The sequence below is a fragment of the Tiliqua scincoides genome, chromosome 3, assembly GCF_035046505.1.
Source record: "Tiliqua scincoides isolate rTilSci1 chromosome 3, rTilSci1.hap2, whole genome shotgun sequence".
NCBI lineage: Eukaryota > Metazoa > Chordata > Lepidosauria > Squamata > Scincidae > Tiliqua > Tiliqua scincoides.
Window position 1 is genome coordinate 10,119,031 of NC_089823.1, and position 14,196 is coordinate 10,133,226.

The 14,196-nt window shown below is 42.0% G+C and overlaps 1 protein-coding gene across 1 annotated transcript in view; it reads right to left on the bottom strand.

Moving 5' to 3' along the window:
* The window catches only part of SYTL2 (synaptotagmin like 2), an 85,415-nt gene that overhangs the window by 25,044 nt on the left and 46,175 nt on the right, over positions 1-14,196 (bottom strand). The window contains exons 3-7 of the mRNA XM_066619490.1: positions 10,570-10,718; positions 8,565-8,688; positions 7,350-7,431; positions 3,130-3,223; positions 1,178-2,029 (exon numbers count right to left, since the gene is read on the bottom strand). Coding sequence (XP_066475587.1) covers positions 1,178-2,029; positions 3,130-3,223; positions 7,350-7,431; positions 8,565-8,688; positions 10,570-10,718 — 1,301 coding nt within the window. The remainder of the gene's footprint in view (positions 1-1,177; positions 2,030-3,129; positions 3,224-7,349; positions 7,432-8,564; positions 8,689-10,569; positions 10,719-14,196) is intronic.

Sequence of the window (14,196 nt, forward strand, 5' to 3'; positions counted from 1 at the left end):
GACTCCATGTCACCATCCCTTGCCTTGCTGCAAAGATATTGATCACAGAGAAAATTATTACAACACTTTGCTAATAAAATATTCTATAACAGTGCAGGAAATATATGAATGGCATTAAACTTATTCAGTGTGAATTACCTTTCAAAACTATGTAACAGACTGGAAATATATGCTTGATCCAGTTTCTAAAGTTTCCCATTTATTTTCTTTAACATTTGGGAACCTACCTCAGTTTTGCTGCATCATTTTTTGGTTTTGTTTCTCTGCAATCATATTATGTTATGCTGAACTTAATTGCACTGGGGTTTTGTTATTGTTACATTTTTAAGTGTTTTTATGTTGTTATATAGTCTGTAAAGGTACCTTGAGTACCTCTTAGCTCCATACCTGCCATACCACCTTTCCTTGCCTCCTTGGTGATCTGAACTTAGATGGGGACACTGATTTGGAGCTGTGGCACCTTTCTTCCCCTCTTACTTCTTCCTTCAGCAGTGCTGGATGGAGGAGGAGACTGCCACTGTTGCAATCCTCTTCTGACTTCCTCCCAGCAACTTGGAAGAGGATTAAAGAGCCCACTTGAGTGGTGGGCTGGAGAGTGCAGTGGACAGATGGGCCAAGGACTTGTCCGTTTGCTGCCCCTCTAAAGGGCACCCAAGGGTGCTGTTTCCAGTGAACACTTCAGGTGGCCCCATAATTGGGCCACCCATGGGCGGAAACTCCATTTGAATTAAGTTTTCAATACTGGCTTAAAGGTAAATTATAGTTTGCCTGAACCAGGAAGTGAGGGAGGCTCCTGAGCACCTCGTCTAATTATGTGTGAACCAGCCTCACCTCTGCAGCTAGGTTTGGCCATCCTGTAGTCAAGCTTACTCATCCGTTTATACAAAATGTAAGTTTTGTGACAGTAAAAAATAATCTGCTTATCTCAATCACAAATTGATTTTAATCAACAACAGCACAAGAATCAACTGAGGACATCTTAAGACCCAACAAACATGTGCAGAGTCAGCACCGGGAAGTCTGAAAGTAACAAAATGATTAGTCTGTGAAATAACCAAGGCAAGAAAGTGGTAAATAAAGCAGGGGTATACTTTCAAAAGGAAGAAGATTGACAAGACTGTACTAGGTCAAGAAACCCACTCTTTCTTAATCCACTAGATAGTACTGTATTTCTTACCAGTTGTGTTTTTTGAGAGGTCTGGGCCAGGGCTCAGTTGCTGAGTTTTGACTTGAGGATGTGCCTCATCCAGGGTTTGTTTTTCACTGACATTGGAAGAGATCTTGCTGGAGGATTTTTCAGGAGTTGTAGGCTCCACAATGGGGCTTTTCTCACACAGCAAGTCACTGGATGGTAGATCCGACCTGTAAGAACTTGATGCCATTTCCCCTTTGTGAGACACTCCTCTGTCCTCAGTATTGCCATTTAAAACTGGAGAGTCAGAGTATGAAGGCTTTCCAGGCTCATTCTGAAGTGCATCTAATCCACCCACCTGATTTTCACTGGTCTTAACGTAGTCCGAGTCTATAAAACTGAACTCTCCAGATTCTTTGCCCTCGTGTAACTCCAAGCTCTGTGGACGCTCCTTCCTACCTACGTTGGAAGAGAACCTGACTTGCTTTAGCCTTTCCAGTGAGTTCTGGGAGAATCCTTCCGATTCTCCAGCAGGAGGGTTCTTCTCGGCCACACCTTCAAGGACACTTTTACTGGGGGGGTCGAAAGCTTGGCTCAAACGGAGCACTTCAGAATCAGTAGAACTTGAACTCGGGCTGCGTTTCAGGATGCCCCTTGGCGGAATACCTTGGCCGTTAATCTGCTTGACCCTTCCCGGAGCTTTGGGAAATGAATCGTCACTCTTCAGGCTGACATCTGATGTCTTGTGGATGTTCTTTCTGGCTTTTGGTATGGGAGGTTTTCCTGCCTGCCTCTGCAATTCTTTTGGTTCTATGAAAGCCTTCTGGGACTCCTCTACCCTGTGGTCGCTTGTAAACTTTACCTTGGACGGACTCTCTACAGAAGGCAAAAGCGTGTCTGCAAGATAAGACATGCACACAAAGGAAAGGGTAAAAACATGCTACACATAAGGAGTCATTAGTTCTAAAACAAAACAAATTGGCATGCAACTAAGTAAGAGGATTATTATGTGCCTTGGACAAGGGGTGATATTAGCACGCTCATTAAGCCAAGGATTCAACGTGACAAAGCAGGATTGGCTGAGAACATCCAAAGCTCTCTCTTAGGCCGGGGAGACACACACAGCAGAATTAGGATCAGACTTTGAAAAGACAAGGATTGATTCTTTTTTAAAAACTTGCCCATTCCATTAAAAAATATTCCCTACAAGTAAGAGACTAGTGCATCAGGGAAGGCTTCGAGTTCAGCCTGCTCTGCTCCTGCTAACTGAGCTAACAAGTCTCCTTTTAAATAATTATTTTCTTATATGTAACAGGATGGCAGAAACTGTCCCAATTTCCCCCCGCCCCAGCACACTGTTTTTTTCCAGTGACCGTTGCAAGTGTTGTTTTTATTTATTTGCTTTTTTAGAACTGTGAGCTCCTTAGGGCTCTACACAGATTCTACGAAGTCTTCGTATACAAGACCTGAAAGACTCAAAGTAATATTTGCTCTACAAAATGTTCCTGAGAAATTGTTGGATGATGCAGTTCTCTGTATTAAAGAAGTGGTGCATCCTGTTATCTAGTTTTCCTTGTTCAGTATTATATTTTCCTTTTGCGTGTACTTCCAGTCTTATACTAGAACATGATGCAATGAATATTATACTGTCCTTAGAAACAATACTATTTTGTTTAACTTATCTATCCTTTTTGTATTTTTCCAAGTGTGTCTTTTATACTTGTACTTATTTTAATAATTAAAATGCAATTTCAAACATTGTTGTGTCGCAATTTGCTTTGTGTGGTTTTGATTATAAACCACTCTCACCATGCCAATGGAACAGTGGGATTTAAATCAAAGAAAAAGAAAAGCTACAGCACATTTCTGGGAAACACCTTCACAGCAAGGAGACACTAACAAAACAATAAGAAACACACAGTAAAGACATTGTGACACTGAAGCAAATCTTCCATTACACCAGAGAAATATGAATTATTATTTTTCCCAATCTTCACCTTTCTTTGATGCCTCTGATAAATCAGTCATTGCATTCTCTGGCAGCTTGTTATCATCTGGTAAAGCAGAGTCATTAAATGGATTTTTCCTTTGCTGAAACAAAAAAAGCATTTGCATAATGTTTAGCTCAACAAAGAAAAACAGCAGAGAAAGGAAGAGAAAACGACAAAAAAGGTGAGATCCAGAGTTTTACTCATTTCCTTATCACTTTTTCCTTCTGTAAAGTATTTTATTTAAACCACAAGTCATTATTTTAAACTGGGAACTGCCTTCAGTGCATTGACAGAAAGTTTTAATTCATCTAGTAAGTAAAGAAAGAGTGAGTACCAAAAGGGTGTTGGGGGGTTGTACCCCTGTCCTCCCAGCAAGAACATCATGGTAGGTATGTGCAAGAGCCTGGTTTTAGAGGTAGGCTAGCTCAGATTGCCAGATGCAGGGGAGGGCCTTGGGACGCAGATTGTGTCTGTTGTGTGCTCCCTGGGGCATCTGGTAGGCCACTGTGAGATACAGGAAGCTGGACTAGATGGGCCTTTGGCCTGATCCAGCGGGGCTCTTCTTATGTTTTTATCATGATAACAGGAAGACCAGACAGCCTAGCCACAACCACTGGCCAGTCAAGGAGCAGCTGCAGGGAGAATGACTTCACCCTTCCCTGTCAGAAGGTGTTCTAATTGCCACTGGACTGTGTGCGCATGGTTATATTACCAGAATATGTTGTACATTGCCTTAAGGATCACTTGATTAAAAGGCAGGAGATACATCCCAAAATAAATAAAACAAAGCAAACAAATGAGGGACTAATAATATACCAGTAAGAAAACTAGCCTTGACAGCATGCATGCATTGAACCAACATGGTCAGGTCTGGCAGGCTCAGATAAAGCCACAACTGATGCATCAGCCCATTATATTATTATTGGACAAAGTTATATTATTTGGACAAAGTTCCAAACAACACAATCCTGGAACGTGCTGGAATCCCTAGCATGTATTCACTGCTGAAACAGAGACGCCTGCGTTGGCTCGGTCATGTCGTGAGAATGGATGATGGCCGGATCCCAAAGGATCTCCTCTATGGAGAACTCGTGCAAGGAAAGCGCCCTACAGGTAGACCACAGCTGCGATACAAGGACATCTGCAAGAGGGATCTGAAGGCCTTAGGAATGGACCTCAACAAGTGGGAAACCCTGGCCTCTGAGCGGCCCGCTTGGAAGCAGGCTGTGCAGCATGGCCTTTCCCAGTTTGAAGAGACACTTTGCCAACAGTCTGAGGCTAAGAGGCAAAGAAGGAAGGCCCATAGCCAGGGAGACAGACCAGGGACAGACTGCACTTGCTCCCATTGTGGAAGGGATTGTCACTCCCGGATTGGCCTTTTCAGCCACACTAGATGCTGTGCCAGAACCACCTTTCAGAGCGCGATACCATAGTCTTTCGAGACTGAAGGTTGCCAATAATGCATCAGCCTAAGCTGGGCAAAGGCCCCCTGGCCATAGCTGCCACCCAGGGCGGTCTGCTCCATTTTGTTGGCACCTTTAAACCTGTGGCATAATGTTACCATTTCTAAACAAGACAAAAGCCCAGCAAGCACATCAAGTCCTGCAAGTTTCCAAAAATGAAGTGAAACAAGCTCATAAGTTTTAACAAGTTGAGGGGATCCACTCTACCCCAAGCAGCAATGTAACCATTTAATCACCATTGACATTCCACATAAAAAGGGTAAGATAGAGATGGTTTTTTTAAGCATTGTTAATAACCGGTTTCAAAATTTGTACTGGAGTAATCAAGGCAACCTGTCCTATCCAAATCTGGCATGAAGAACGAACCTTGAGAGGGGTATAATCATAAGAACATAAGAACAGCCCCACCGGATCAGGCCATAGGCCCATCTAGTCCAGCTTCCTGTATCTCACAGTGGCCCCACCAAATGCCCCAGGGAGCACACCAGATAACAAGAGACCTCATCCTGGTGCCCTCCCTTGCATTGGCATTCTGACATAGCCCATTTCTAAAATCAGGAGGTTGCACATACACATCATGGCTTGTAACCTGTAATGGATTTTTCCTCCAGAAACCTGTCCAATCCCCTTTTAAAGGCGTCCAGGCCAGATGCCATCACCGCACCCTGTGGCAAGGAGTTCCACAGACCAACCACACGCTGAGTAAAGAAATATTTTCTTTTGTTTGTTCTAATTCTCCCAACACTCAATTTTAGTGGATGCCCCCTGGTTCTGGTGTTATGTGAGAGCATAAAGAGCATCTCTCTATCCACTCTGTCCATCCCATGTCATAATTTCGTATGTCTCAATCATGTCCCCCCTCAGGTGCCTCTTTTCTAGGCTGAAGAGGCCCAAACGCCGTAGCCTTTCCTCATAAGGAAGGTGCCCCAGCCCAGTAATCATCTTAGTCGCTCTCTTCTGCACCTTTTCCATTTCCACCATGTCCTACAGTGTATAGCTGAAGTTCAGGTTTGACCATGACCGTTGTTCAGATTTTAGCTCAAAAGAGGAATTTGTTCTCTAACTTTCTCCATTACTCATGTCAACGTATTTGAGAAAACAGGGAACTTTCTGTTTGTGTCAGCTAAGTTGATATGATTTATGGAGTAGGTTAGAGAACAAACCAGGGAACTAGTTTCCTAACTAGGAGCTGGGCTAGCGCCAGTGGGTCACTGGTGCTCCGCTGTTCCGTGGTTGCCCAAACCAGAGAGGTAGGTGGGGGCGTGGGGAAAGGCATTCTGGGGTGGGGGGGGAGGGCAGAGAGGAGGCATGCTGGGGGTGGACCAAGGTGGGAGCGAGGCAGGACCGTAGAAGCTCTGCTCCTCGGCATCCAGAGCCTCCAATATTGGGCTATGGACCTGACACGGAGGCTCTCAATTCTACTTCAGCCCAAGGGTCGCTGCATTGCAGGGCTACTTGTCTTACCTGAAGGAAGGGGACAAAAGTCCCCTTCTCCCAAGGTGCTGCCAGCACTGCCCAGTTAGCACTAAGGATGCCACATCAACCATTTTCAGCACCACAGCAGCCCGTACTCCAGGCAGCATAGGATTGGGCTGCCCGTTCGGGAACATACTAGGTCTATTCACATTTCAAATTGTATGCAGATACACTCTTTTGGGTGAATAACTGTACATGCACACATTTTCAAAATGTAAATATAGACCCCTAAAAAATGTGGAGTACTGCTATATTTGAATAACTGTATACATGAACTATCAACATCATATGTACAGCTCAACAATTACATCTACACACTGAACGTAATACGTTAACAGGGCTACAAACATGATAAAATAAAGTCTTCTAATCTACCCATCTTCTAATCCATCTGTTAGCCCTACCCTGCACAAAAATGGTTTTTACTATTGCAATTTTGGAGTTGATTGTACCCCACAGTCAGTAACAGAAACAACCACCTGAGCATGACACCAGCTCAAAATTAAAAATCCAACTCTTCCCCTTTGGCAGCACATGAATTTAAAAAAAACAGCAAAAACAAAAATAGTCATATTTCAGTACACAACATGTTAACAGAACAGGTGCACGCCAATTTCAGTAATCCATTCAATGCAACTGGGGTTAAAAGGTCACAACAAGGCAAATATTTTGTTTCGTCAAGCATTTGGGTGATGTGCATTTAGATGTGTTAGTGGTTGCCTCCTGTGACTCTATATATGATTAACTGATTGCTGCTCTTCCCTATAGATGCAGCTTTTTTTTGCCAGTCCCCAACTGGCAAAATTAATTGTAAGTTTTATTGTTATTTGTTATGGAAACTTATAAGACATCTTGGGCATTTAATGTGGCAAAGGAAAAGCAAGGTATACATTTCTTAAATAAAATGAAACAAACATGGCAAATTTAAAAAAATCTTAAGTGGGAGGGGCAGGAAACACCATAAGACAATTGTCCTAATTAACATGGAAGGATCAGTGGAGCATGAAGTTGCAGAAGACTGAAATCAAACCTTTCGCCCCACTCCTCTGGGCCAATCTGACTTCACTATTAAGGCAAGGGTCAAAATAGCAATTGTGTTATCTGTACTTTTAACTGGTTACTGATTTTAAGAGGCTGTAGTTTTGATATTGTTTATGGGATATGGGATCATGAGGGTTTGTTTAATTTCACCTACACCATCTTGAGTAGTACTGTAGAGAGGTACAAATTAATTCATTAAAAAAAAATAAAATGCCAACTTCCATAGGACACAGGCAGCAAACCCACCTTTGATGGCGAAGCGGCCATCTTCCTTGTGTCTTCCTGGGGCTTGTCCAAGATGTCAGAGGCTGCATTGAACTCCTTAGAACTGCAGAAGACAACAAAGAAACTCTTAAGGCAATTTCCACTTGCCTTGTTACGCACAGCCAATTGAGCATTGATAGCATTTGCAATACTTAAAATTAAAGTGTTGATCAAGTGACATTGACAGCCAGCAGTGCATTTTATTAGCTTCACCCAGTTCAAGTGTTTTGGCATTTGCCAAGAAAGATAGACCGCGACACTCAACCGCCATGCTCCTTTAACATAATACACTTTACAGATGGCTGCTCTTAAAACACCTTGATAGAAGCAAGACAGGTGTGATAGGATCTCTATGGCCTGAAGGAAGGCACAGTTACAGAGGTGGAGCTGGGAATGAATGATACAGAACATAGTTGCATGGGTAATAAACCCTGGTCAGTCAGCCAGCTAACTGGACAAAGGGATCAAGAAGGTCAGAAGGAAGACCGGGACTTGGGACAGAACCACCCCCCAAAATCTTTCAGCTACGAAGATTTCCATGTTCATCTTTTGCATAACACACCTGAACAATTCCTCCCTCAAACCTGCACTCAAAAGCAAGGTAAATATGTCAAGGAAAGCATCATTCATGAAAACGACAACCCTTCCCTCACTTTAAACAAGGGCGATTCTCACTTATGTACACTGAACTGCAATGTAGATCTAAGGAGCATTCCTTTCCAAGCTGTAATATCTAGAGGTGTGGATGGGGAAAAATATATATATATGTATCCTAGAGCTAACATTTACTCTTCCAAAAAAAAAAAAATAGTAAGTCACCACTGGGACACATAATATAAAGAGTGTGGCTATGAAAATGAAACAAATAAAGAGACCAACACAGAGACACACCCCAATATTTTGGACAGGAATTAAAGTTAGCCCTGCAAGTTCTAAAATACGATATTGTTCTCTCTCTCTTTTTCTCTCGCTTCCTTCTTGAGTAGACAACTTCATTGTTTGATAAGCTATTTGTGACCTACATTGAGCCCTTGAGATAGGGCTAATTATAAACGGAAAGGAACAGAACTGAAAATGAACAAAACCTACTTTAAAGAAAATTAATCTCAACCACAAAAGTTGTAGCAAATGCAGATTTGCTGAATTGGTTTATCTAGTCAATCTTTTTATAAAGAGAAGTTCCTTTGAATGTCTAACCTCTGACTAGATTTTGATTCCTCTTCGATGGCACGAAACACCTGTGGTGGCATATTTGCTTCTTTATTGATGTTGTTCACCCAGCTGTTCTTTACTTCACCCGACTTGCTCCGATTTGGCTCTGCTAAAATATAACATGGACACAACGCAGGGAAATGTCATCTTGCATTGACATGCTTAAAACTATACATGAGAACCAACACCAATAGACTTAAAGCTTGAAGATGCAAAATCCAGGAGCATCCAATCACATAAACCCTTTTAATCACATTTTATTAACACTATGAAACCGGCCAATAATTAAACATCTGCTTCCAGAACACCATACCAAAAGCTCTAAAATATTACATTACTTCTCAATAACTGCGCCATTTAACATGTGAAATACTTAAATACTGAAATAAAGCCTACAATGATAAATGGGACTCCTGCAAGAGCACAGATCTCCCCTTGCACAGCTTCTATTCATTTCTATGGAGGTTCAACAATGGGAATCATGGATGTTCCTAATAATGAATTCATCTTTAGTTCAATAACTCTTGCAGGTAGGTTTACATTGTTCCCAATTAAAGAAATGGAATGGAGTTCGTAAAAGGGACGGTGACTCCAAGGTGCCTGCCCTGTAAGGAAATCTAAGGTTCTTTCCCATCCCACTTTAGACCACTTTTCCCTCAGGTTAATATAAAAAAAAAATTATAGTTGTTTTTCTTATTTGCAATTTAATACAGAAGGCATTAAAAGCAAGCTTTCGACCTTGCTATGAATTTTGTCATCAACTGAAAATCCTCCCATCCCAAACCAAAATTGCACCCCTGAATTGTCCTTTGCTGAGAAAAAACTTGAAACAAATCATCTGAAAAGTATAAGTAAAATGATATCAAACGAGACCAAAATGGACCTCAACTAACTAACTAACTAACTAACAATAATACAGGTATTTATATGCTGCCTTTCTTGGTCGTCAGATTTCTCTTCAGACTTTATTCAAGGCGGTTTACAAAGGCAGGCTGTTCTAAATCCCTGTAGGGATTTTTACAATTGAAAGGTTCTATCTTTCAAGAACCACAACATTTCAGATGGATCTTTCTGATCTGGTATCACATTCTGGCCTCCAGTTTCCTCCCACGCAAGCTGACAAGCAGCTCCTTCATCTCTCACATGGAGGGCAGCCAAGATGCTTCTTCGCTCACACCAAAGAGCAGGTGGAATAACTCAGCTCAGCTTGTCAGCTGCTTCAAGATCTCACCATTCACGGTGCCGGTGGCCTCGAACTGGCGACCTGCGGATGTTATCTTCAGGTAAACGAAGGCTCTACCCTCTAAACCAGACCTCCTACCCCTAGATGCGATCCACCTAGCCATTTATACACTTTCACAATGAGTATGCTGCAGGCACCATTAAAAGCAAACGGAAACTTAAAGGGTCATTAAATCATCTTGTTCAAAGTCATACCCAACTTCTAAACAGATTTACAATGCAATTTCTCAGCAAGCATGCGTAGCTTTGTAGTTGTAAAACCTACAAGAGAAAATAAATGTTCTCTTTTTCCTACTTTTAAAACATAAAGCACAAAAAAGAGAACATTTATTTTCTCTTGTAATTCTTTTTTTATGCTTTTATGTTTTAAAAGTACGGAAAAAAAATAAAAACATTTATTTTGCTTAAGCAAAACTCAGTGTGGTCTGTGGGACCAGGAGGCAGAACTATCCGAACCCTAGAAAAGGTTAACATGTCTGAAGCCAACCTGAACATTTTAGAGAAGCGAAAAAGGGCAAGAAAACACAAAGCCAGAGCCTTATTCATGAGACATCACATTTGCCTTGCTGCCCTCCTTCTACTTGGCTCATCATGGACAAATATAATCCGTTATTCTTGACTCAAGTGCACTGAACAGGTTTCTCATTTTTTTACTATAATATTTAACCAAAGCTCACTGAGGGACAAAACATATTTCTTCACTTAAAATAACCCCTAGCAATTTAAAAGAGAAATGAACACAGCATACCAGTTGTCATCGGCTTCCTCCTTATTGATGCCCGTATGAGGTCTGCTCCATGTATTCTCTCTCTGTGCCTCTTGGCCTTGGCTTCATAAAACCACTGCCCACTCATATTCTTTATCTGGCTATCATCTTTAATTTTTTCAGGTAAATGCCTGGAAAAAGCAGTTTAAGGATTATTCTGTTTTATTTGCATTTGCAATAATGACACCTTAATTGTACTGTAGAACAGGTAAGAACACACTCTCATACATGCAATGGTGCAAACACAATTTCCTTGGAGCAGTCCTCTTTGTGGCTTCCCCCACAAACTGCAAGACCCTGTCAAAAGATGTTGGACCTCTCATCTGATCCAAAAGGGCTCTTCTTAAAGCAAAATGAGGATGAGGTGTGGGGGGGGGGTTAAAGGCAAGCAAACAGCCAGGCACCACTGATAAGAAAAATTGGCTACATCCATATTACTTTAAATCACAGCTAGAATCTACAAAGTCGATTGAAGGTAGTTTTAAAACTGAGATTGATTAGCCCAGTGGTTCCCAAACTTTTTAGCACCAGGACCCACTTTTTAAATGACACTCTATCGGAACCCACCTAGGTTTACCAGACTTTTAAAAAATGAGAACCAGAAAGAAATATTTTATTTATTTATAAGTAAGTAGAAAAAACACCTTGAAACATTTATCTCCCTATATTTACACGAGCTTGCAAACTGCAGGAGCTGAGTTACAGTATCTGATTTTTGAATAGCCTCAGGGCTGGAGGCAGTTAGTTATCTGATCCTTCCAATACCCTTTGGGGACCCATCAACAATCAGGTCGCAACCACCCCCAGTTTGGAAATCACAGGATTAGCCTATTGACTCAATATTTCACAGATAACAATGACACACTTGTAAGTCACACACTCAATTTGCAAACTAAGGATCACAGTCTGAAGACCAACAACCCTATTACACATTGCTGAAGACTGTTTGTTAACTTACTCCTTTCATCTGTTAAAGTTAGCGATGCAGTGGGTTCTGAAGCAGACTGAGTGAGCAAACTCACTATTATGTTATATTTTGTGGTTGTTTTAGTAACACATATACCTTACACATGTGCAATCTCACAATGAATCTGGGGCAGGAGGTCTGGCTCAGTTGGTTCAAAACAACCAGTTCGAAACAACCAGAAGTACCCAAGAAATGAGGACACACTGATATACTGATGAGCTGACCCTAGATGGCAGAGAGTTGCCGTCAAGTGGCGCATAGGAGGCGACGGGCCAGAGAGAGGCCAGACCGGGAAGGAATCCAGCTGGAAGGAGGAGTTCTATGAAAGAATAGAACTATTCAATTGCAAAAATCCCTATGGGGGTTTAGAACAGCCTGCCTATGTAAACTGCCTTGGATTAAAGTCTGAGAAGAAATCTGACAACAAATATTACTTTAGCAGTTGCCAGTTTTTTATCCTATATTATTAAAATTTCCCCCCTCCCTGAACTCCCCCCCCTTTTTTCCAAATATCACTAAGACAAAAATAGGATCAATAAATGGGCCAAAAGGGTAGTTTAGAAAAGGGCCCAAATACAGCTTCCTGAGTAGACAATGCGCTGGACGGTGGATTAGAATATGCTCGAGAGTGTCCGGCTTGAGATGACAAAAAGAGCATACTCTGCAATTCCGAGGAATGGACAAAAATCTACCATGATGGTACGAGGATGGGAAAATATTGAAACGCGCGAGCATAAAAGCCCTTCTGGGAGAGGGATTTGTTATTTGGAAAGTTGACCTGATAGAGGGCAAAATCCAAAGGAAAGAGGGGAACATACTGGATTAAGATCAGCAGACAGATTGGTAAATTCAGCTTCCCAAAGCCTAGTTTGAATTAGCTTATAGGCGCTGTTAATGTCAAGATCCGCTGAGGATTCCAAGGAAAGATCTAACGAATTCAATTTGGAATCAATTTTATGAAACCAGCTAGATAGAAAGGGATCTCTTATCAGGTCATTGAGAAGGGACTCGGATGGAAGACGGAGATGGAGCCAAAATTTAAATGTTAAGGCCCAAGCTATAGTTGAAGGGAGATGAACTCCCAACTCGAGAGCCAGCGTTGCTAACCTGATGGAATTTGGGACTCCGAGAATCCTCCTAAAAAATACGGCTGCAACTCGGTCCAGAGTGCTATTGGCTTCTGCAACCCATATGGGGCACCATATAACAACTGGGTCACAATCTTAGCTCTGAAGATCTGAAGAGCAGCAGGCACAAACTGGTTACCGATACCATAATGGAATCGAGCAATCGCCTTAAAGTGATGGTGTGAGGTGGCGATAGCTGACTTCCTATGGGCCGCCCTGCCTACCCCAATGCACTAGGTGCTCCCACTGCCATCAGTACCAAGGTTTCAGAAGGTCAGCCCAACTAACTGGGATCTTTGGTGGCCAGATTAAGATCTTTAGAGGCTCCAGGCACAGAAAAGATTATGGTGCCCTCCCATATGTAATTCAAAATAAAAACAATACTATAAAGTAAAAGAAAACAATTACACAATATACATTATTGTGTGTGTGTGTGTTCTGATTTCCTTTCATTATTTTGATCTACATCAGTAGAACCCCCACCCTCACCCCCATTTAGGTGGGGATAAGTAATACAAGAACAAGAAAAGGGGGTGAATAGTATTGTAGTCTAACAAGGTTCTGATTCTTCCCATGACTTCTTTGATGCTTTTTTTGAAATACCAACTTTTTTCCAAGAAATATTTTTTTTGGGGGGGAGGGGGCTGCTTTGCTGGTGTCCTAAGCACATGCTCAGTCTGCCCATTGAGTAATCTGGCTCTCGCAAGGAGCCTCCGCTAGTGCACAACCTGGCCAGATGTGTGGAAAGAATCTAGCAAGAAACTGATCAGGAAGTAGAGCTGTGGGCAACTCACCATCAAGAGAACATCTGCACTGGCCATCTAAGCTGCAGCAGGGACTTTTGCATGCAGAAGTGGCAGGCCAACAGAGACCAGCATCAGCCTAACAGACACTAGCATTATCTTCTCAGTAATATTGACTATCTTGAGTAGATCTCAACCCGTGAAGCTCTCAGCTCACAGTTATGCAACACTACTTGAGTATAGTGTGATTAATCACATGGGATCTTGAATTCTGGCAGTTAGATAATGAACAACTCTGCCTTCCCTTATTCTTCTTCCAGTGTAAGCCTATCATATGAATTCAAGGAATTTAAAACGTTGTGAAATACCATCCAAAACAGAACAGTTTAGTTCTGCCTCCAGGGTCTCCCCATTTTTATCAATGGTTACTTTATGGAATATGACGACATGAGGCTGTTGATGCTCCCGTGGTTCGCTGTGAAAAGAATAGTAGCATGGAGCATATATAATGGAGTTTTGGCACACCCGGGGAGACTGGGAATTTCTGAGGACTTGCAATTGTGTTATTTTTTGGGAGCCAAGGGGGGAGGATCCAACCTCTTAAACTTGAATGGGCAACATAAGTATCAGACAACAGCTTGCTATGGTCATCCCATTTCCAAAACAGCCTATTACTCAAGGAGTCAGATTGTTTATCCACAAAAAGTGTACAAAGTTGCATGAATTCATGGCAAACTCCCTCCCTTATGGGTTTTGCATCCAAGGCATGCCT